General features: G+C 43.6%; 2 protein-coding genes and 2 non-coding genes across 7 annotated transcripts in view; 3 read left to right on the top strand and 1 right to left on the bottom strand.

Moving 5' to 3' along the window:
* Positions 1-1,040: 1,040 nt before the first annotated feature.
* Positions 1,041-20,554, bottom strand: RAD51C (RAD51 paralog C). 4 transcript variants are annotated; one of them, XM_055796459.1, is made up of 9 exons: positions 20,393-20,550; positions 18,839-19,097; positions 18,418-18,584; positions 17,288-17,421; positions 14,398-14,529; positions 12,030-12,096; positions 7,556-7,616; positions 4,894-4,954; positions 1,041-1,354 (listed from the first exon to the last, which is right to left on the bottom strand). In XM_055796459.1, the coding sequence occupies exons 1-9, from the start codon at positions 20,508-20,510 to the stop codon at positions 1,253-1,255; spliced, it is 1,101 nt and encodes a 366-aa protein (XP_055652434.1). In that variant the 5' UTR covers positions 20,511-20,550; the 3' UTR covers positions 1,041-1,252. The 4 variants fall into 4 exon arrangements, with proteins under 4 accessions (XP_055652434.1, XP_055652435.1, XP_055652432.1 ...); XM_055796460.1 differs by lacking the exon at positions 4,894-4,954 and having other exon boundaries at positions 20,393-20,551; XM_055796457.1 differs by lacking the exons at positions 1,041-1,354; positions 4,894-4,954 and adding an exon at positions 5,803-6,933 and having other exon boundaries at positions 20,393-20,554.
* Positions 20,555-21,285: 731 nt separating this feature from the next.
* Positions 21,286-24,720, top strand: part of TEX14 (testis expressed 14, intercellular bridge forming factor) — a 32,333-nt gene continuing 28,898 nt past the window's right edge. The window contains exon 1 of the mRNA XM_055797574.1: positions 21,286-21,435. Within this exon, the coding sequence (XP_055653549.1) occupies positions 21,300-21,435 (136 nt within the window). The 5' untranslated portion in view covers positions 21,286-21,299. The remainder of the gene's footprint in view (positions 21,436-24,720) is intronic.
* LOC114011148 (small nucleolar RNA U3) lies at positions 22,206-22,416 on the top strand. Its single transcript, XR_003552949.2, has one exon. It is a non-coding gene; the product is annotated as a small nucleolar RNA U3 (small nucleolar RNA).
* On the top strand, positions 24,121-24,331 carry LOC114011146 (small nucleolar RNA U3). The gene has a single exon (XR_003552947.2). It is a non-coding gene; the product is annotated as a small nucleolar RNA U3 (small nucleolar RNA).

Genomic DNA, 24,720 nt, shown 5'->3' with positions numbered 1-24,720 from the left:
TTTATTATGTAATTTATATCTAAACATTTTAATAATCCAAAAATCACTGCCACTTTTTTTGCAGCTTTTTGAATAGAGAGGTTTTGTGACTCAGATTCAGCACTGAATTGTCTCAAGGCAAAGTCAGTTTAGGGTTATTGAATTAAAAATTAAAGATAGTGACTCCCACAACTTGAATTCTCCATTTAGCCTGCTAGCTGAGTTTCCTCAGCTATAACAATATCAACCACATTATCAGGCCAGAAAGGGGTCATATGTGTGCATGTATACAAACACTTCTCGTAATTGAAGTAATTACTGTTTTGTACTGCAGTACCTTTCTTCTCCTCTAATAGTCTTATTGATTTGTTTTCTCTTAATGACAAGAGGACAAAATCCTGCTGTATTTTCAGTGTACCTTCATTTTTTCACTTGGTTTAGATTCTGGAGCTGCTCACATATTGGTGGTGTCTAAGAAGCCTGGGTTTCCTCTTTATTAAAGCCATGAACAAAACCGATCCCGATTACAGAAACCTCATTCCAAATGCTTTTGTAAAGGAACGTGGGGGCTAAGGGCTATTCATGCAGCAGTTTGGATCAAGCTTGACTGATGGTAAAAGATCCTTACTTACTAAGACAGGAACATAAAATTACCACGGTGGATTAAATCTTTTCTCTTTCAGATGTGGTCTTTCATCTCTGTTGTTGCCACTATGAGATAAATGAGAAGTTCAAAACAGTGCTTTGATTGTCCTTGATCAAGGGCTTTGCGGCAGGTAAGGGCTAATGCCCCAATCTGGCATATCATTTAAGCATGTATTTATCTTAAAGCATCCACTGGCAGTTGCCTTCTGCCCTGGTCTGAGGCATGGAAGCAGGCTGCTGCATGAAACCTTGTTAAAATTCAGATACACACAAAACCAGATGGGTGATCAAGACCTGTGTCATTAAGTGTACTGTAATAAACAGATGCTCACATTTCATTGCTTTTTTACCCAATGAAGTAGTTGTATTCTTCAGCACCCCCCACCCCCCCCCAAAAAAAAGAAAGCTGAAGCCTCTTGTTATAGAAAACATAGATTTATTATAAAAGTAAAATCATGCCATACACAAAGGAATTTCCTGCCACACAAATTTGCATATTGCAGTTTTAATGTTAAAATAAAGTCCAGAGCAGGAATTTGAGTCCCTCAGGCTACTTTTGGTTGTATGTTCACTATGCAATCGGTCTCCTGCCGCACACGTTTTTTAACATTCAACTTTTGAATCACTATTACATTTCCTCTTCTCTCCGTGGCCGTTTGCGAGGGTTCATTTCAGTACCTTCTACATTCTGAGTGACAGCTGGAGGCTGCACATCTCGGAAGCCATGAGACTGTAAGATATAAGCAAAATCATGTGGTAACTCTTCTGTGGATATAAAGCATGAGTAACTAGTTCCCAGAAGATCAGAATAAGGTATGATGCTGTCATTTATTTTAGACGAGCAGCCACAGAACGTTTATAGACCAGGCTAAGCTCAGAACTGCAAGCTTTTCAACACACATGCCAACTAATAAATGTGTCTCCTCATTTTATTTTTTGGAGATATTTTAGATTCACCAACAAGGCCATCTTTTTCATTTTACCACTAATAACCCCTATGGCTATGAAGCACTGCTTCTCTGTAAATTAACTTATGTTGCCTGTTTAAATAAATTAAAAGCCAGATCCTTCAGCCCTTATTCAAGCTCCCGCAGAAGCAAGGAGATGACTGGATTAATTGCCTCAGTCATTTTCAGAAACAAACTGGATTTCTAAAACCTAGGATATTTTTGTTCAATGAGACATTGTAAGAGAACAGCATATCTGCATCAGTCTCTAGACTGCAAAGACTGTCCCAGCATAGTAATTTATGGGACACAATGGGATGAGAACCTTTAACTGCCAAAAACTAAATGTAGAAGTGGAAACTGTAAGCTCTCTCCTGAGTAGCAGCATTAAGTGATGTATTTGGCTTAGTACCATTCGTATTTTCTGTTACTGTAGCTCACAATTTAATGATTTTAAAAGATTTTAAAGGACGCAAGATCTGGAAAATCAGTTAGTTAAACATGTCATCAGTGCAGATGGCAATACTGAGATGTTATGCGAAGCCTGCAACTGTCTTCCCATCTCCAGACAAGTGCTGTGCAGGGAGCACTGCTGACAGCTCAACGAAGACTCTCACTGCAGTGCAGACTTGAGAGATGGAAAGGGGTTAATCAGAAAATAAATTGCTTTGGGGATCCTGAATGCTCAGGTAGAGACAATGTGGGGATGAAAGCATTTCAGGAAAGCTGACATTTTAGGTTGGTGCAGTGTGAAAAAGCAGGTGGAGTTACTATCAGACATGACTTTTCTAAAATGCCACTGTCCCCCACACCGAGATCAATCCAAAACAAAGCAAAACCTAATCAAAATGTTTTGCTTAAGACTCCCATCCCTGTATTTCTATTTCTAAATGCACAGCCTGCTATGTTTTTAAAGGAACAAACGGCAAGAGGTGCCACAAGGGCAGAATTTGTGCAGTCCCTCTGCTATTATAAGCAACTCAAGTGTTATTCTAAATAGCGTAATGGGGAATCTTCAAGTTTAATGTTTCACTGCTGCTTGCGTCTAATCTCTGCCATTTCCCTTAGGCACAAAGGTGGAGCTGTAGCCAAGAATCCACTTAATCCAGCATGCTAGATTCCCAGTGAAAGCATTCCAATGGTTATAAAGGCCAGAACATGATAAAGCAGGCTGCTTAGTATGGATGTTTTGTATTTAAAGACATGTACCTTCTGGGCACAGCGCCTCAAAATTACAAGACATTTGTGTGTATTTGTGAAGCTTATCAGTGGTTTTTAGATGATGAGCACATGTCTAATGTAACCAAGGACCTACAAAGCTCAAATAGTCCTTGGTCCTTTTGAATTGTTCTTTAACTTTTGGCATCTACAGACTGCATCAAGACTGACAAAGGTAGATGGCTTTATTACTTGAGTGGTATTCTCATTACCAGTCTAGCAGACCCTCCACAGTTCAGGGAAACACTGACAATTCCTGCTCAGAATACAGGTCCTGGGTTTCAGTCTTTCACGTCCTAATAATCAGGTCACATTACTGGGGAAATTTAGGTGAATCAGATGATCTACTTACTCCCTTGTGCATAAATCAATTTACATTTCTATACTCTGCATTTAAGAATGAATCCTTATCAACCTGTGAAAGAAACTCTACTTCATTTGATAAATGTTCCACAACTTCCACACTTGCTCAGTGGCGACCAACTTGCCAGTATGCTGGAAAGGACACAGATGAAAAAAGAACTTGAGCTTGGTCACTGTTACACGCTTCTCCATCAGCTTACAGGCACTGAACAGCCAGTTTGTCAATGGTACCAAAGTATCTAATTTGTGTAAATCTAAACATCTTTGAGGATCTAGGCTTGAGGAATTTATTATTTTTTTAACTATCTTTTTTTTAATGCTGGTTATACATAAATGTGCTAGATTAGATTTGGAAACGTTGAACACGTATTTACATCTTCCAGTTTAGCTACAGAGATTGGAATGAGAAATGATAACAGCAGACTGTTACCATCAGACCTGAATTTCATGAAAAAACCAGGGATAATACATTTTTTACTTACAGAAACCATCTGCTGAAGCAGCTCAACAGGATTAAGGGAAAACGCAGGGATAATCTTAAATTCTAACTAATCTTTGATTAGGATACACTTACAACTGTATTTCAAGATTGTGTGCATTCACACAGAAGACAGCATAGCTGTTTTATAATGCATATAAAACTGAAAGGAAAAGGCAAGATAAAATCCATCTGTTTGTCAGCTGGAGAGAAAAGGGCTGCACACTCACATCACATGATCCAAACAACCTTGGAATATAACCTCACTTATCCTTCCAGTCTTTACAGAACTAAGAAAATATATGTGTGTGCGTGTGTGTGTGTGCACAGTATTTCTTCTGTCCAGGTGAATACACTCAGGAGTAAAAAAATTATCTGTTCAATAGTTTGAAGATCTCATCTTATAGCAGCATTAAAATCTGCAGGAAATGCTATGGCAACATGTTTCCATGAGGACACATAGCAAATAGCTACGGCAGGTACCTATGTATCTGACATTTGAAGATGTAAGAGTGGAGTGGTGAGGTTTTTTTAAACCTAAATACAGCTTAGACAGTATGTTTTCTCATTAATATGTATCTAAGCACTCCACAAAAGAAAATAATCAGAGGATTTAACTGGAAGCTCTTCATATGACAGTAACAGAAGAGAAAAATCTGTATATATATAGGGTCACCAGTAGGATGGGAGCTAAGAAAGAGATAAATACAGCCTAGGTTTTATGAAATATGTCTGGTACAAAGCACTGGTGAGAACTCTGGAATACCATGTACGATTCTGGTCATCCTTGTCCTAAGAAGATAAATTCAACTGGAGCAGATGCAGAGAAGAGCCACTAAGGAAACAATAACATACCTGACAAGGGAGAAACAGCTTGGCTTATTCAAGTCTCCCAAAATGAAGACTCAGAGATACACCATTGTTCTCCGTAATTGCACTTGGGCCAAAAGTTAATGTCAAGGGCAGATCATACTAGCACAAGAACAGATGGGGACAGCTGCCTGTAAATTTGATCTGGAAATCAAAATGTTTTAATTCTATCAGGACTAAAATGCTGGGTCATTTTTCTGAAGAGAAAATATTCATGCCAAATATTCATGAACCTGGAGACATCCCAGTTTACCAGTTACCTCCAGAAGGCAAGTGAAAGGCAACACTAAGAAAGCAAACATCATTCTCAGATTTGTCTCTGTGTCTGAAAATTTCTTTACAGCTAACAATTTGCTCCCATCTCTGTACCTCCATCCCAAAAGAAATACTAACTGTAATGTGATATGGTATGGTTGACTCCTTCTGACTCGGTGATTTGTATAACGTTGCCAACCTGGTTAAACAAAAACCAGATAATTATGATTAGTGAATACAATTAAAAAAAACATTCTAGGTAAACAAATGACCAGACCCAAATTTTCCCACAATCAGGGGGTAGGTGACCAGTGGAATTTTTATGTAAGTGTTTTCATATAGGTCATTTAAACTGTGGATGCTCAATTTCCATCCTTACATGACCTGTTAGCTTAAATACAATGCAGACCTACTAAAAAGAGTGACTGATTCATTAACCTTGTTTCATCACAGTATTTGATCACATTTTTGGAACAATATTCACTATGAATTAATTCCAAACACCACTTTCTTAAAATGCAAACAAAAAAGGTTTTGAGCATAACTCTTTCCTACTCCCTTAAGCAATCATTTGTTCATTGACCTCTCAAAGCTGGAAGATACCCTCAAGAATTCAAATACTTCTAGGGAGGTTTTTTCTAGAGATTTCACAAGCCTGTCAATATAACCTAGTGAATGGAGAATGAGAATAAGATGTTCTATTTCTAAGCCCAACCTTGCCACTGACATACAGCATAACCTTGAGAAAACAGTTTCCCTTGTATTTCTCCTCTAACACTTCCTTGATTTTGTGCATTTAGACTCTAAGTGATGCATCTTGATTTGTGCTTATACAGCACCTAGCCCAATAGATGCTTGCATAATATAGACAGAACATTGCCAAGCATCTCAAAAGCAAGGGTTTTTTCAATTAGTCCCAGGGCTGCTAGCGTGCACCATGGCCACCTCCCCAAAACTTACATTTATGTAAAGCCGATATAGAAAATGTTCTATTCTTTGTATCAAGACGCCCTGCCAAAGGTCCCATTAATTATTTTGGGGGGGGGGTTTTCACCTCTCTGAGGTGCCATTCTATTAGAGAGCACGTAATTACAGCTTGAGGAACACTGCCACTTCATATTAGCTACACAGGGAATTCCTCAGAACATTTAAGTGGTGGGTTATACTTGACAAAAAAGCCTAAATCTGAAGCTGCAGAAGCCATGCTTTTACAAGTGCTTAGCTGGAGCTCTGCTGCATGCCTCTGACTCAACAGGATCTTTCCTCACAGCAATGAGAACCCTTGTAATTAAGCTCTGACATTTTCAGTAGTAGAGAGAAAGAAAAAGACAGGTATCATATTTGGTCAAAGCACAATTAAAAAAAAAAAGGCAAATGGATTCTCAAATGGTGATTCTCACACCTTTGTGCCTCAATAAAACTAATATAAAAACAAGAACAACAAAACCATGATGGATCATCAGGTACAGGTAGTTTGTGTAAAAATGCAACGGAACCTAGCTATTTCTGTTTTTTACAGATAGGCCGTTGGAATTGGAATTGCTGTTTCTACAGGCCCCACTCCATATTAGCTGCACATTTAGAACAGCAAATAAAACATATTTGTCTATCTTTGGCTTGCTTTCTGGAATCTGTATTTACAACCTTCCTAGCTGTGTTGCATAAGAAAAAAGCTTTTCTGATACATAAAATTAACTTTTGTTCACTCTGCAATCATTATGTTGATGCAACTTCTATCTTATAAAGGCTGTTAACTAATCAGTGATGTTAATTTAATTCCAAATTAAACAGCCTGCTGTAATCATTCTGCATTGCCTTCAAACTTAGAATTTTAAAAACAAAACTCCACGAGAAAGTGTCACCACATTTCTCTATTTCTCTTTCAAGTTTAACAAGGAAAACTATGCACAACAACATTCCAGTAGCATTTTTGTTCACTGTTTGCAGAAGATTAGGGAACTAAAGCACAGCTTCTTAATCTGGAGTTGCTGCATTGAGATACTACATACAAGACAAATTATACTGATCAGGAAAAAGAAGTGAGCTTGCAATATAGTGAAGAGGGGAAAAAAGAACCAAAACCCAGAAAAGATGTCATTGCAACAGAATTTCTTACTGTTTCTAGAAGGGTTGTCTTCATTCTTTTGGGCTTCTAAAATCATCCTCCATAGGCCGGCTCTGCATTGGGAGTAAATGCAGAATTCTGCATCTCTGCAGGTCACTGTAACTTGCTATGTGCATAACTGTCCGGTTTTGCAGAACCATCCTGCTACATTCAAAAGCAACAAGGTCCAATGGCAGCCCATGAAGGCTCAGGGGTCAGTAGGCCTACAGTCTGTCCATCCACTTGAGAACCACTATCTAGGTGGAAAGCCTCTTTGGCACCTTTGGCTTTGTAATGACTGGGGCTTAAAAGGCTGAAGCAAAGAAATTCTGCTCCCGGCTTACAAAATGCAAATAGCAAAAAAAAAAAATCTGCTTAGCCACCAGATCCTAAATTCTTGTGTCTGAACAACTGCCATTAGGATGTTATATTTTGATGAGCCATGGCATCTTGTCAGAAAGAGTACAGCACTGCAGCAAGCTGACCATGGTGAGGAGGAGGAGCATGACAGTTCAGCCCAGAATGTCTTCGGCTGAAGTGGAAGGCTCTCTTTGAGCCACGGTAGCCTAGAACATGCCAGACCAAGGCCAGAAGTCAAATTCAAATCCCTGCCTGGCCACTAGGTAGGGCCAGCCTGGAAAAGATTCTCAGATGTCACACTTGTCATGTACCTTACTGGGCGACATTCTCACTTACCTCTGACTGTTGTCCCAGTGAAAGATTAAACGGACAGTAGCAGCATGTCCCCAGCTTTCTCCTGAGTGACACAAAATGACAGGCCATTTATTTATCTCCTCTAACAGCAGCAGCAGCAGTAAACTGAACTGAAATTAGACCAGTCTTCCAAAAATCCCCGTGATTAAGACATATATACCTTTCTTGCAGTAATGAATCACATCTTTTTCATATGTGCAAGGATCTCTCAACTAGTTTATGAAATATACTGAGATAAGGAATAACCTCTGTATTCACAGTGTGGTTTATAGGAAGTTTGATGCAATACTTCCATATCTGTAGGAAGATTTTATATATACCTAATACAGGACAAGTACTAGACAATCTTGAAAATGGGCAGCATGAAGAAAAGATTTTTCTAAATACTACTGAAGTCTAGTATGTCTAAATCCTACTTCAAAATTGCGATATTCTGTCTCTCAGGCATAATTACAAGCAAACATCACTCCCTATGGGATAAAAGCTTTGAGAGAAAGTCAATGATTATTAAAGTATTAAGGGCCCCTGAAGCAGTCTTCTGCTTTTGACAGCAAAATGCAAAAGAACATAACCAAAAGCAAGGGGCAGGGGTGCATAGTGGAAAGAGAGAGGAAAGTTTGGATTGTTATCCTATTGTACGGGAAACAGTCCTACTGTTTCAGTTCACACCTGACCACAAGCTCAGTCAATTTATAAAGTTTTATTGGGTGTTTTCCTCTGTTTATCCCAGGAGACAGTCAGCAGTCCAAAGATGGATTGCATTTTAAAACGGTCACTTTGGTGAAGTGCTGCAAGCCTCTCCTATTCACCTGCCCACAGCCCTGTAACTTCTGCATCAGTCCCTGGTCTCCATCAGCTCACCAGCCCCACATGCCCCATATGCTCTGGTATTCACTGTAGCACAGAAAAGAAAAAAAACAACGATTCAACTGTAATGAAGACCTAGATCCTCTAGGCATCTTGCCAGACCTTGCTCCACTGTATCTAAGTTGAGATTAAAGATTTTGGCTATCAGATACAGTTCCATGTCAGAGATCAAAACACATTTTACAATGGGTACAAATTCCACACTAGAATGTTCCCAACTATATTGAGTATGAGAGAAAAATGCTACTGTAAAATGAGATATTCATCTACAGCCAGTTTAACTGAGTTTAACTCAGAAATATTTGACCTTCTTTCTAAATATATCCAGTGGAAATGTCTAGGAACACCCAGCTTAACTCACTAGTGGGAAAGAAAGCTGTGCCCTTCATAAAGCTTTTGACGTAATACCTTGCAACATCCCACCACTCAGTGGATAAGGAATTGGCTTATCCAATTGCGGATAAAGAACTGTGGTCAATGACTCAAAGTCCAAGTGGAGACCCGTGATGAGTGGTGTTCCTCAGGGGTCCATACTGGGACCAGCGCCGTTCAACATCTTTGTTGGCGACATGGACAGTGGGATCAAGCGCACCCTCAGCAAGTTTGCTGACAATACCAAGCTGTGCATTGTCACCACACTGGAGGGAAGGGATGCCATCCAGGGGGACCCTGATAGGCTTGAGAGATGGGCCTGATCGAAGCTCATGAAGTTCAACAAGGCCAAGTGCAAGGTCCTGCACCTGAGTCAGGGCAACCCCCATTATCAATACAGGCTGGGCAGAGAATGGATTGGGAGCAACCCGTTGGGATTGGGAGGAGGACTGGGGGGTGTTGGTGGATGAAAAGCTCTACATGGCTTGACAATGCGCTTGCAGCCCAGAAAGCCAACCATACCCTGGGCTGCATTCCATGCAGCATGGCCAGCAGGTCAAGGGAGGTGATTCCCCCTCTCTAGTCCACTTTGGTAGACACCCCCCTGCAGTACTGTAGCCAATTCTGGGGCCCCTACCATAAGGAGGACATGGACTTGTTGGGGTGAGTTCAGAGGAGGTCATGAAGATGATCAGAGGGCTGGAGCACCTCTCCTATGAAGACAGGCTGAGTGAGTTGCAGTTGCTCAGCCTGGAAAAGAGAAGGCTCTGGGGAGACCTTACAGCGACCTTCCAGTACCTAAAGGGGCTTACTGAAAAGCTGGAGAGGGACTTTTTACAAGGGCATGTAAAGATAGGTCAAGGTGTAATGGTTTTAAACTGAAAGACAGTATATTTAGATTAAATATTACATAGACATTCTCTGTTGTGAGGGTGATGAGACACTGGAACAGGTTGCCTAGAGAATCTGTGGATGCCCCATCCCTGGAAGTGTTCAAGGCTAGGCTGGATGGGGCTTTGAGCAGCCTGGTCTAGGGGAATATGTACCTGCATCCCCTGCCCATGGCAGGGAGGTTGGAACTAGATGACCTTGAAGGTCCCTTCCAACCCAAAGTATTCTATAATTCTATGATCTGTGCTTCCCCCCAATTAGGACCTTTCCTTCTGCTAGGAAGCTCAGTAAATTTAGAGAGTAATGCTCTTGTGAAATCTTAGAAAAGACTGTCTCTAAGGCTTACCAATCAATGGGTGAAAAAAAAAACCAAACCTATTTAGAGGAAAAATTAGGACTGATTTTACTTGGGGTTTTGCTGCTGACCCCTCCCTCAATAGTTCCTTTGGCTACAATCAACCATGGAGAAGCAGGAGGTTCTTTAGCTTTTACAACTGCTGAAATAGCATCCCTTCAGAGCGGGTCATAAAAATCACCTTGTAATCCACCAGCTCAATATTTGCACCAAATCTATGGAATAAATTCACATCGAAACGAAAACAGCTTTGTACCGCTCTGAAATCTACTCTGGATGTCTTCACATTCTTTACTCTCCCTATGACTCAATAAACACAACAACTCCCAAACAACACTGGCTATTGAAAAAAGACAGACTCTATTAGCTTTAATTGAGTTTGTAGCCAGAAAGGCTGCCAAAAATAATACATCGGAGAACAGGAGGCAAAAAGGAGACAAAGGGTCAGATACTGGAAGCTGGGTCTTTATCTGCACACACAGCTCAAAATTCCACATTTTTTACATTCTTGAAGGAGGGGTCTGTATTTGTTCTTTTTATCTTACATCTGCGCCAAATGCTTCAATGCCTGTACAGACACTGAGACCATCTTTGCCTCTGTACTGTCCCCTTCTCCCACTCCTCCAGAACAAGGGAATCATTACTTAGCTCACAGAAACTTGAGTATGTGGGCAGAGAATTTGTGCCCTTTAACTGCATCATAAAATAATATAAAGTTACAACCCAAAATAAGATTTAAATTCTGAGCTTTTTCTTAATTTGTCAGAATCTCTAGTTCAGAAGAGCTGTTCTATTTTCCCCTGTGACCGCAGCACAAGAGTCTGTATGAGGTACTCTGCTCATTACAGGGCAAAATTGAGCAGCCTGTAAAGAATACTTGAACTCACTATGGGCAGACTGTAGTTGAGGATCCCATATAGAACTTCCCTCTACACCATAACTGTAGGGAGCAATGGGTAGAGAGCTGCAGCTATGCAGTAAGTAAGAAACACCTTTGCAAATAATTAATGGAAGGTGTTCAAGCGTAATGGCAGAATAAACAATTGAAACTGTTTTGGAGAGGCAGTGAATGATTCTCAGGGAATTTAGGAAATTGCAGCATAGTTTGAAGTGTGCAACCATTAAGCCGTGTTCTTTAGTTAGTGCTTTAACCTGTTCATCTCCACATTCCTGCTAGAAGTTTACTGCTCCCAGGTCCACCCCTGCATTTTTTGTAGGATCATTCACCAGCCAATTTCAGTCTAAATTACTTGATTTGTCAAAGGTTTACTTAGTATTTAAATAGCTCAAGCTTACCTGGCTCATTTTTGGCAGAAATGGATTGGGAGACAATCACATATACAGCTCAGCCAGCATGTAAGATGCGGCAGTGACCTCCAGCAGAGGTAGTGGCCTCCTTAGCTGACACAGCTACAGCAGGAATAGAGGTAACTCCACAGCCCAAGATCCTCAGGGGAAGGCTGCAATACATTAGCTGCACATCTAAAAACCTAGTTACTCAGAGAGTTCTTAGTACCTAGTGCTTCCCCATAAAGGGTGATTCTGTCATCTTAAGGAATACTGACAGATCTAATATCAAGTTTAGTATTAAAAATTTTGGTTTAAAAAGGAAAACAAAATAATCCGGCACTCTCAGTCTGTGTTTCTGTAATCTGAACATATCATGACATTTAAAAATATCTGTAATCCCTTTTCGAAAATCTAACCAGGATTCTAATCTGCACACCATGTTTGATTTTAGAACAAAATTTGATAGTTGCTATTTATAATCACAAGGCTGACATAGATAAGCACTCCTGTAGAGTTCCACAATGCTAGCAGTTCCAGATGGGTCTAGTATTTTCACCATGGATTCTGCTACACTGCAGAAATTCAGGAAACTATTTCATTTCTTTGTACATGGTGCCAAAAGAAAGGAGGTCATGTATTTGCAGATTAACTCATTTTTCAACTCACAAGCTAAACACCTACCTAAAGCAGGTACCAATGTGGACTGGCTTTGTCCAATCCTTGTCGTCATTTGGTTTGTCAAAACTACCTAAAAGAGGAAACGGAAACACACAATCAAGAAAATCTCCAGAAAAAGAGGTATACAACAAAGGAAGAGAGTTTTTTTTTTTTTCAAAAAGCTTTTACCAATACAGTTAGTCAGGGGTAATGAAGCTTCCATGTTAACGAGAAGAAACTGTAAAGATACCTCACCTTTTCTCAATAGCTAAAAGAAAATAAGAAAATACATTATGCAAGGTTCTCAGTTTGTATGGCAGGGAGGTTTTTTTTATTCAAGAATTTAAATAAACCTAAATTTCTCCCTTCCCAAGGGATGCAAACTACACAAATGGTATATTCTACTGTATTTGTACTAAATACTGTTTGGATCTGTATTTAGATGCATGTGACTTGCAGTAGCCCTCTATAAAGAGATACCTTTCAGTTATTGGCATAAACGAACTGGGTGGTGCTGCTCAAAACATGCATAAGCCTACTGATTAACAGAGTTTCTGCACCTTGTAGTCTAAAAATGTGCAAGTGGGTACAATACAAAGCAGAATGAAAGTGAACAGACAGAGCGGGGGAGTGTTTTTGCAGCACGAATCACTTGTAGGAGGTTCACAGACAGTCTAGGTTAGATCCCTGGTAGAAGTGGGGGTGGGTGAGACAGAAAAGAGCCAGGAATATTAATTGCAAAGTTCAATAAAAATGTAAAATAAAAAATTGTACCTATCTTAAACCCTAGGGGTTTTCATTGTTTGACACACTTGTACGATTCTTGCTTGAATAGTCAGAAAAGTGTGCTACAGCAAGCAATTCCACCGAGCACACGGGGCGCACCCCAAAACATTTACATAGCTGAAAGCCCCAAGACACGTATGGCGTATTTCAGAGAAGTAACTCATCATATATGGATTATAACAGCCCAAAATAGGCTCCCCATCTCACTGCTGGAGAAGAGCTGCTCTGGGTGTCCTAGCACAACCCAACCCATTCAGCTTTAGAAACCAAAGGAACTTACTTCCTACCGTATTAGAGCATTCAGACTGCCCAGCTTTGCTGCCCGACAAGCAATCTCTGGCATGCACGCTGAATTTAGACTGCTTGCAAGCTACATGGAGCTAACTAAAAAACTAACAAGAGGGCCACTCTGAGCTAACTAATTTCTGAAGCTCTGTGACTGATCACATCTTTAGCAAGTGTTCATTTAGCAAGCGTTTGTACGAAACTACTCACTTGTTCAACAGAAATAAGTTATACATGTTTCCCTTGACCAAAGAAAGAAAAGACGGTACAATGACAACTGCTCCTGTTCAAGGTCACCGGGTACCCAATTTACCAGTGAAAGCATGCTGTAAACTGGAGGTTTTGCAAGTCAAGCAGTCATATAACATTCGTCTCCCTTGGTACCCACACCAGCGGGAAGAAGCTTCATAATTCACATCAGGGTGACAGAGAGGGTACACTTTCAGCAGCAAGCACAATCTCCTAACCCAGACGGAATGCAGAGCTCTGCTCTTTCCCCTCCTGCAGCTATCTGAGGAAGCACAAGGGGAGGCTTATTTTTAGCAGTTCGGAACAAAAGCCAATTGCACAAAAGAGCCGTGGATGACAAGGTTGCAAGTCACCTGGAAACAGTTACACGCACGAGCACCATTTTGAGCCTGTCTAAGCTCTAATTCCTGAACAATGCTTCTCTGTGCTGTAAAAGACCTGCCAAAACAACTTCTGGAACAGATGTAGCTTCTGAGTGCCATCTGCTGGCTACGCGGCTCCAGACCTGCTGGCCTCCACATTGGCGTAAATGACGTAGAAACAATGCCCAGGAAGGAAGCCATGGGTTTCTGTGGATGCCAGAGGAGCAAGCCAAACCAGCTGATAAAGTGGTTTTCCTCCCTAAGAACAGTTCCTCTGCTAAGACCATAGTTTATTTTTACACGAAGAGTGGAAAGTTATGCTGGAACTGCTAAATACTCTGATGTGTTCTAATGCATGTGCTTTGTAGGTAAGTCACCAAAGGAGCATTCCTTGTCCAACCACATCATTCAAGAAGACAATGTGAAACAGCATGACAAATTGATATGCTACCATTTAATTTAGTTCCACAGGATGCTTTTAATGCAAATTTGACTTACTTTGGCAAGTCTAGGAAGTTTCCACCTAAACAGTTTTGCCTGTGTGATTCATCTATATTTACTAACCAAACTGGCAAGCATGAATGTAGAGGACATTCTTGCAGTTTTATTTTGCTATTTACAGGCTACCATAAATCACATTTGCTTAATTCTTTGTAATGTATTTATTCCACAGTAGCACCTTTTGTGATTTAAACCTGCCCCAGACTTACCGCTGATTTATGATCATTTGCTATGATGATCAGCTGTTGTGCAAGACCATTCAAAAGCCTTGTTCGAAGTGAGAGGTCCTCAAAGTCATGGCGAAAAGGAAATGCAATGCCATCAACTACCACCAGTCGGACCTAAACGCAGAAGAAAAGGAAAAACTACCATTACTATCCTACAAACAAATGACAAAAATCAGCAAGACCTCTTTTTAAGTGCACTGGAATGTTTTACATAAGGTGATGACAATCTTTATTTCATACTCAGATGTGTGTGACAGCGTAACACCTATGGTCCACATATCTCAGAGACAATCAGCACTCCACAAGAGTGCAGGGTAAAGAGCCTCAAGCGCCAAACACACTAGTGCACTTGCTAAGTGCAATACTGCATTATGCATAGATAATAGCTCAGATCATAGCTGCACTAGGTTAAACAAAATGCTGCACTAAGCTCTCCCATTAGTTAACTCAGCAGAGAGCTGCCCTTCCGACTGTTTCCAGTTTCAGACCTCGCTCACAGCTAGCTGACTTCTCTGCAGCACCTGGTACAGAATACAAAATAATAAAGCTAGACTTAAAGCCTTGCAGAAGAGAAGCTGGAGAAAAGAAAAAAAATCGTTAAACATCAGAATTGTACTTCAATTAACTTTCCATGAACACTAATTTATTTCACCTTCTCCCTCAAAAAATAAACCCAAACCAAAATTAGAATACATGCTGTCTCTGGTCACTGTTACGATAACTCATCTGATTCTAAGGCTCACATCTTAGAAACACGGATTTTAACAGATGCTTAAAGGTATTCCAGACACTACACAATGGAGCCGAGGATCTGTCTTGCCTGAAGATGTTTGCTTTGCTGAATTATTATTTTTGTAGCAATCATTAGCCGAAGCTAGAGCACAATGCTGCTGCTGGCTCATCACCCTCAAGACACTATATAAACATTAGTCTTGGATTTTGATTTATTCAAACTTCATTTGTTGTAGCTATTTTGATGACCCAGGTATGTCTAAAATACAGAAGGGAGATGGATGGTCTTACAGTGCCTGCATGTTCAGATGTCACTCAAATCCTAGGTATCTACAAGTTCTTGCATTAATGTACAACATAAAAAATTTGAAACAACACAAGAAAACTAATTTTCTGTATTATTGATTTAACTCATTACTGGGAAGCAGCTTTGTGACTAGAACATACAAGCCTGCAGCAAACACCACTGTGAAATGGCCCTGGGCCTCCAACTGAAAAAAATAAAAAGCCCTTAATTTGACAAAGAAGATTAAATAGTTAGCATTAAAAGAAGATACTCTTCTGTTTTCTCATTTTTCCTTCTTCCTGCAAATTCTGTTCTATAAGCCTGTACATCTTCCTCATACATAATTTTTTGACTTTAAGAACCATCATTTTAACAGTATAAACATGACTCTGCTAGAAAAGAATGCATACATAGTTATATTACTTGCTTATCAGACGAATATGTCCAGGTAGGATGCAACTTAGTTTATTCTCCCCCCGTTGCACTTGTTATAAAATACTAAACAGACTTAAAGTATTCAAAAGTAATGTATATAGAGAAAATTTGGTAACACATGCTTTCTCCATGTCAGTTTGCCTCTACTAGACCTTAAAGAATTAGGTTTATTATGACAAGAATATTTCCTAACATAGTCTTTTTCATATTATTGGTCTTTCTCATATTATTAACAATATCTCAAACTAGTTCATCGTTCCAAATGACACTCCCTACAACTATGTCTCTCTCAAAAAAACCCTAAAACCTCGAGGTTTCCTGTGGTCCCAGTCTCCGTTCCAGGTCTGCACAGAGGGTTCAGACTAATTTTAATGAGAGCTGGACTGCAATGAGCAATCTGTCAAGCCACTTTTAGCCTGTCCAAGGAATCACCAGAAGATCTTATGGTTCTCCCGCAACCTTCAGTATTTTGGGCTCCAGGCCAAGCACAGATAATCAGCACAGATGGTACCAGAGAACTGCAGCCCAACGTAACTGTGCTAATGAAGCCATGTACTTTCCACAAGAGCAAACACAACAGGGCACCGTTAGTACCTGGCAGAGAAAGGGAAATACCAGACTACACTAAGCAAAAGTAAGACTCCCATCTGCGCTTTCAAGAACATAACAGCTTCCAAAAATGGAAATTATATGCAAAAGACAATCTAACTAAACAACGTTGATTTGTGCTCTATTAGAATGAGGCACAAGTCATCTTCCACAAATCCTGTTCGGGAGTGATCTTCTGTGCAGAATCTAGAAATCTGGAAGGGAGGTGGTAAAAATATGCCTTACAATAGCATTTCACTAAGACACTAGGTACTAGGAAACTTTTTGGCTGTAGTCCACCCAAGAGTCAAGCTGCAGGCTCTGGTTGCTTGTAGCAACAGAAGATGTACTGGAAAGAAGGAGAAGAGTCACTTTCTGGATGCCAAGATGATGCAGGATGCTTCTGGTCCTCTGTGATCTTCTAGGACAAAAAAAATGGCACTAACCCTCTCTGATCCCCCTGCATCATGCTCATCACACACACGCCTGGCTCAGAGACTCTTCTGTAAAGCAGTTTTGTGACGACTCATAGTTCAGCACTTACAGAAATGCAACATGCGGCAACACAGATCCAGCATCCTCACTTCGAAGTGGAGATTCAGGATGATGGCAGCAGTGGTAGCAAAAGCAAATTACTTTCAAGAGTAACTGGGATGGGAATGAAAACGCAAACAAGCAAGCAAGCTTTACATTTGTACTCTGTATATTATTGCCAAGCTGATGAGGTACCAAGGTGTTACTCATGTTACTCTTACTATAACAGATGAACATCCCTGAAAATCTATAGTGTGAAGATGAGTGGTATCTTCTGATGTCTGCAATAACCCTTACCTTTGAATGCTCTGAAAGAAAGTCTGGGAGGAGGTAGACCTGTGCAAGCAGTTCTATGTAGTCACGGCAACGGAAGTAATATATGTGAGAAAGGATACTTTCAAGAGAGAACATCTCCAAAGCTTTTAGATGATCTGAGAACAAATAAATAGATGCGTAAATGAGTCAGAAGTCTGTATGAACATATTGCTACTTTCATCATTCTACCAGACTATACCCTCCACATATAGCAACAACAAAACCCCCAGAAACAGAAACAGTCAAGGTAAAGAGTGTGGGAAACGTACCTTCCATCTGGCATGAAAGTCAAGAAGGTGGCGAGCAGATGCTATCTCAGCATTTGCACACAGATATACCGGAGCCTCCAAGGGAGTGCTCAAAAAATGGAAAACTTGTTTCTGAAAAAATAACTTTTCCAGTAAATCATTTTCAAGCCAGACATCACCAGAGGACAATGGTGACTATTAATCATCCATTGTTTAATGTACAGGCAGTAGCTCATTAAATATGGTGTCCCTTTACCTCAGTTCAAATACAAGTCTGCTGCATAAAATGCTCTAAAAGTAACGTAAGAGTTGTGTCAGTATATCCAACACTGATAACTTACAGCATAAAACTCTTCATTAAATGCAGTCTGGCTATATTGACCTTCTGAAGGATCTCAATTCCAGCTAGTTTTACAATACAGGGCTTCAGTAGCAACATTGCCTTAAGAATTCTGCCGTTCCTCTTCTCCTTCCCCAGCTGCTCTTCCTGTCCCCGTGCTGTAGCACATTATCCTTCAGTTTTGCTGACAGAGTTGTGTTTGGGTTTTGCTGTAAATTTGATCATTAAAGTGCTTAAAAAATAGAAAAGAAAAGAAAAGAAAAAAGGAGGAAAAAGCCAAAACCCACAAATCATCACGTAGAAAAAGAATTGTTCCTCAAGTAGATCAGCTCAGTCTGCAAACGGCTCCACATAGTGATGCAGTTCCGGGTATGGTACATAGAGGTGGAAATAAGAGGCTGGCAGTGACTCCTTAAGCCAGTGCTGCTGCTGAAACCCTCAAACTGTAAAACTGAAGCCTACAAGACATTTGTTTCACTCAGATCCCAGCCTACCAGGCAGAAAAAAACAACTCAGCAACGTACCTTCTTCTTGATGAGCTTCAGCAATAAGCTGGCAATGCTGCACGCAGGCAGTTGCAATATCTGCTACTCTTTCTACCATAAAACTTCCTTCGGTATCAATGAACACAGCTTCTCCAGCTACACCCCCAAAGCATTCCGGGATTTGTACATCTACTGCCAACTGCATACTGCCATGGGAAACAGAAAAAAGATAAATATATACATCACAAAGGTCTGCCCTCCCAGCTCTCTCCTGAAGTAACACTTCTGCTGAGGAATATATGGAACAGGAAGCAGTACAGCTGTTATCATGATTATATTTATAATGCTGTAGAAGAACCAGAGATTGCAGTCATGACAACAAGAAAAATAAACTCTTTTCACAGTTAAATTAAACAAAAGTGTTACTCATTTGCACAAAAGTATTCTAAAAATAAAATACCATAGCTGTGTTTTCCCAACACCAGGTGCTCCACAGATCTCAGTGATTTTTGTTAGTTGCACACCACCTCCCAGAATATTGTCTAGTGCTGAACAAAAGGTGATGATGAAGCCCTGGGCTTGCTCTTCTTCCAGAAGTTCCAGTGCTGTGCACTTTCTGGTGGCACCTGATCCCCCAGCAGTCCCAGCTGCACCTCCGTGACATTCCTGCCTCACAACCTGTAATGCTTCCAGTGCCTCTTCTTTGGAGATTCCAATTTCTAGAAAAGTCAAAACCATGAAATGCCACCTTATTTTTATAAACAGTGATTTATTTAAAGTACGAAGAGATAATGAAACTTGTTTGACAGAACCTGATCATTATGCAGTGTAACACAAATCTATTAATCCTTTTTGTATAGCCATGCACATCGTTATACAGCTTGCTAACATCTCTGGAACTAATGATGTGATTTTCAAACTCAGAGCAATGATGCCCCGTGTTTAGAATTCAGGTGACAGTAAGCTATCTGCAAATAAAAGTATCAGAACTGCTGTTCATAGACATGGACGAGATCTGGCAGAGCAATTCACCTATTCTGCACTGCATGTGCTATCATATTAGTTTCACCTGAAGCAAATAAGGTCCCGTAAAAGAAATCAGACTGCGGACTAGTGAGTGACACCTCTGCTGACGGTACTCTGAATACTCAGTGTATTCCAGGGCTGAGCACCTTATACATCATTTCTAGATGTAAAACACAAACCTAGTAAAAGAGATGAGATACCTGCAAATATCTGTGTGCCTATCTTTATACACACACATCTGTCAGGATCCAGCTACTTCACTTTTATCTTCAAGGCAAAACTATCACCCCACATTATTATTATAGATAATAAAACTACTGTTAATGAAAATCATAGAATGGTTTGGGTTGGAAGGGACCTTCAAGATCACGTAGTTCCAGCCCCCCTGCCATGGGGGGTGTGTGTCACCTCCCAGCAGCCCAGGCTGCTCCCAGCCCCATCCAGCCTGGTCCTGAGCCCTGCCAGGGATGGGCACCCCGGGCCAGCTCATCGCCGCCCTCACCGGGGAGGGTTACAACACGCTTCTTACAATGGCTGTGCAAACCCTGTTTTAGCTTCTTGGAAAAAGTAACTTTCTGAATTCATAGAAGTTGTTTATTCAAAGCATGTGCAGCTGGGGAAAGAAGAGGAATGAGACAGAATACTCTTCTTTTTCTGTATCTGATTTAAACGTATCACAGTGTAAGAAGGATCTTTTATCAGAACCGGTTTGGGGTTGGTTTTTTTTGCTTAGGCACACGTGAAGGTCAGTAAACATTTACTTTCCCCATTCCTCCAGGTCTCGGTGAGATTTCCCCGGGGAGCTGCGCAGAGCACGGCCCAGGCGTCCCACCTGCACCACCCCCACAAATAAGCGAAATCCCGCTGAAACCCCGCTGAAACCCCACAAACGAGCCGCTACGGCCCTTGCGCGGAAAGGAGAGGGTTGGGGCAGGCGGTGGGGAGGGGGGCCGCGGGGAGAGGGGCCGCCCGTCCCGCCCGCCGATACCTTTGCTCAGCCCGCAGGGGCCGGTCTCCAGCAGCTCCTGCGCCGTCTGGAAGCCGGCAGCGATGAGCCTGGCGCGCAGCGCAGGGACCAGGGGGAGGCTGCCCACATCGCGCTGCATGGCGCCGGCGGGCCGCGCCGATAGGCCGCGACAGGCCCCGCCCCGCCCGCGGGCTGAGGCGCCAACGGCCGGTGGCGCATGCGCCGCGAGCGGAGCCGCGAGGCCATCTGGGGCGCGAGCGCGTGCCGTGGCCGTTAGGGAGGCGTCGGCGCTGAGGTAACGGCAGCTGAGGAGGTAGCTGAGGTGGCTTGAGGTAGCCGAGGCAGCTGAGGTAACGGCAGCTGAGAAGGCTTGAGGTGGCTGAGGTGATGGTAGCTGAAGTAACGGTAGCTGAGGTAACAGCAGCTGAGGGGGCTGAAGTAACGGTAGCAGGGGGACTGAGGTGGCTGCAGCCTCAGGCTATGGCTGTAAATTGTGGGAAGGAGGGCAGAAACAGCTGCAAGGCTGCTGGGCCTGAGCAGCCCTGACCCCACAACAGTGGTGGCTTTGTCCTGTCTTTGTCTGGTCAGAGAGGCCTGTGTGCCTGGCAGGCTCCAAGGGATGCACCTGTCATGTCCATTGTCACCTCTCCCTTTTCCTCCTTGGGACCATGTTTTCTGTTGGCCAGGCTTTGCCCACTAACAATCCCACATCAGCTTATCTTATTTATGGGCAGGCCTTTCTTCAGAGGGTGCAGTTAAGGCAGAGAGAGGCAGATTTCACATTCCATCTTGGGATTCATCTGGAGGAAACGGCTGTAACTGATTGGGTCAGTGCTGGGGGCTTTGAAGTAAAAAAGTTCTTTGAGCTATGGCGTTTCACAGCGTTGTTATGTTTTGTACCTTTTCCTAGTTCTGCTGAGGACAGGAGATGGCTCATGCTCTCCCTCTTCCAATTCCCTGCCCGGTCCAGCTTGGAAGTATGAAAGGTGACTCCCTGGAAGCTCAGCTGCATGAGTATGTCAGGCAAGGAAACTATGTGAAAGTGAAAAAGCTTCTGAAAAAAGGTAAAATCTTAGTTTAGACACATACTGGGAGGAGAGAGTTACATTTTCCTGTATGCTTGTATCTGTGGTAAAAAAACAGGCTATGTGCACAATCAGTTTTACTGAGTGAAATGTGTTTACAAAATTAATTTGCCTTTTCTAAGCGGAACTTGTTATTGAATCAAAAAACATTGTATGAAAATGAGGAAATTGAAAAGGAAGCAAAGGTTTTAGTTGTAAGGTGCTCATAAGGAAATAGTTGAGATATTTTAAGACTGAAAGTCTACTTTAGGAATATACTCTTTAAATGGGATATTATCCTTAATTCGGATTGTGAAATGCTTGTGGTGTGGTTCAGATACTGGTATTTTTGACGAGTAGATTTGCAACTAAATGGGAACAGGGAACTTTGTAAATGAAAACTAATACATGATGCAGTTTTTTTTTCGTTTGACCATCAAGAACTCTGACGGCCTGTGTTGTGCCGGGAGGGGGCGCTGCTGCTGGTACATGCAGGCGGGGCCGCCTGAGGGCCCTGCGGAGGGGCGGGGCAGCGCGCCTGATTGGGCGTCTGAGGCAGAAGATGTAAATGAGGGGGCGGGATCCCACTCGCGCCACGCGCGGCGCTGCCCTGGGCCGCGGGGCGGCTCCGTGGGGTCGGGCTCGCGGGTGCCCGGCGGCGCGGCGCGGGCGGGAGCGCGGGGGTCCGGCGCGGGTGCGCGCGTGGTGGTGTCCGTGTGGTGGAGGGCGGTGCGCGGCGGTGGGGGCTGTCGCGCGGCGGTTGTGGCGTTAAGACTATACTTTCAGGGATCATTTCTGTAGTTGGTCACTAGAGGAGAGTGATCTTCCCTGATCGGCGTCACAAGCCACGAGGAGGATGGTTGTGCTTTCTCCTGAGCGCGAAGCGGGTGTGCGGTGCTGCTTGTGCAGGGGCCGCCCACCATTGATGACCGTTCCCGCCTCCCTCGGGTGGCGGGAGGGAGAGAGCACGGGCTGAGTGGTTTGTGCCTTTTTTTTCAACGTATTTAAGGACAGATGAGTTGTGTGCCCGGGGTGTCCTAACAAACGTGTCCCAGCAGAGCGCGCAATAGATTCAATAGGGCCTTTATTCTGGGACGGTCAGTGCTTCGTTTTTCACACCTCTTTAGTGGATTTTTCGGTAGCAATGACACAGGCCGTCAGGCGGGTTTAGGTTTTAACGACCCGAAGGGATGAAGAAGGTGTTCATTGAAAAATGGTTTGAAAGTTGGTTATTACCTGAGTGTGCGTCTTAGGCGGTGGTGTTCTTGAGCTGTCTGCTCTATAGGGCAAGGTGACTTGGCAGGTGCTGTGAAGTTGTTTCTGATCATAGAATCGCTTAGGTTGGGAAAGGCCTTTAAGATGATTGGGTCTAACCATTAACCCAGCACTGAGTACTGCCAAGCCCACCATTGAACCACGTCCCCAAGCACCGCAGCTACACAGCTTTTAAATACCTTCCAGGATGGTGACTCCGCCACTTACCTGGGCAACCTGTTCCAGTGCTTGACAACCCTTTCAGTGAAGAAATATTTCCTAATATCCAGTCTAAATGTCTCCTGGTGCAACTTGAGGCTGTCTCCTCTTGTCCTGTGGCTTGTTACTTGGAAGAAGAGACTGACACCCACCTGCCTACAGCCCCCTTTCAGGTAGCTGTAGAGAGCAATAAGGTCTCCCCTGACACTCCTTTTCTCCAAGACTAGACATGCCTGGTTCCCTCAGCTGCACCTAGCTCTTGTGCTCCAGACCCTTCACCAGCTTTGTTGCCCTTCCCTGGATGTGCTCCAGCACCTCAGTGTCTTTCTTGTAGTGAGGGGCCCAAACCAAACACAGTATTCAAGGTGCAGCCTCACCAGTGCCAAGCACAGGGGTCCTGCTGTCCGGGTCCTGCTGTCCTGGTCCTGCTGGCCACACTGTTTCAGATACAACCAGGATGCTGTTGGCCACCTGGGCACGCTGCTGGCTCGTGTTCATTGGCTGTCGACCAGCACCCCCAGGTCCTTTCCTGCCAGGCACTTTCCAGCCACTTTTCCCCAAGCCTGTAGTGTTGTATGGGGTTGTTGTGACCCCTGTGTTCATCAGAGTGTGACAAAGGGCCAGGGAGAAACGTGCCTGAAAGCTCCGGGCCTCGATAGGTGCTGGAAGCCGGTGCACAGCCTTCAGAGCGCCAGCCGAGAGATGTGCAATGGTGGTGCCTGGGCATCTCCTTCTCTGGTGGTGTGGGGAGGAGATAGCACGGGCAGAGACGGTGGTATCTTCTATTGTGTCAAGAGAACGGCAGCAGCCCAGGCCCCGCTGGCTGTAGGCCTGTGCAGGGCGTTTGGCTCGGCGAGCCCTCTCCTGGCGACCTGTGCTGGCGCGGGCGGAGGTCGGGGCGCCGGTAGCCGGTGGCGGTGAGCGGGGCCGGGCCGGGCGGCCTGAGCTCGGCTGCGGAGAACGGAGGCGGGGCAGCGCGCCTGATTGGGCGTCTGAGGCAGAAGATGTAAATGAGGGGGCGGGATCCCACTCGCGCCACGCGCGGCGCTGCCCTGGGCCGCGGGGCGGCTCCGTGGGGTCGGGCTCGCGGGTGCCCGGCGGCGCGGCGCGGGCGGGAGCGCGGGGGTCCGGCGCGGGTGCGCGCGTGGTGGTGTCCGTGTGGTGGAGGGCGGTGCGCGGCGGTGGGGGCTGTCGCGCGGCGGTTGTGGCGTTAAGACTATACTTTCAGGGATCACTTCTGTAGTTGGTCACTAGAGGAGAGTGATCTTCCCTGATCGGCGTCACAAGCCACGAGGAGGATGGTTGTGCTTTCTCCTGAGCGCGAAGCGGGTGTGCGGTGCTGCTTGTGCAGGGACCGCTCGCCATTGATGACCGTTCCCGCCTCCCTCGGGTGGCGGGAGGGAGAGAGCACGGGCTGAGTGGTTTGTGCCCCTATTTATTGTTGGTTTCAAAAATAGTTGGATGGTGGTGCGGGGGGCGCCTGGTGCACTTGCGGGGTGCGCGACGACCGGGGTGGGTGCAGCACAGTGAGCTACAGCAGGCTGCGTCGGGGGGAGTCGCGGGCCTGTGCAGGTAATGTGCTTTAGTGCTGTCGGGGAGGGGTGGAGAGCATGCTGGGGCCAGGGGGACACTGCACTGGCTTCACCTGGGATAGAGTAAATTTTTTTCTTAGTATCTGTTGCAGCGCTGTGTTGTGAATTTGGGGTGAGAGTAGTATTGATAGCGCACCTGATGGTTTTGGTCGTTGTTTGATAATGTTGATATTTAAAGTCAAGGACTCTTCAGTTATTTGAGCTTGCCAGTGGTAGGGCT

This window comes from Falco peregrinus, chromosome 2 (assembly GCF_023634155.1).
Source record: "Falco peregrinus isolate bFalPer1 chromosome 2, bFalPer1.pri, whole genome shotgun sequence".
NCBI classification, from domain to species: domain Eukaryota; kingdom Metazoa; phylum Chordata; class Aves; order Falconiformes; family Falconidae; genus Falco; species Falco peregrinus.
The sequence above is the reverse complement of the archived record's forward strand: the minus strand, read 5'-3'. Positions and strand labels throughout refer to the sequence as shown.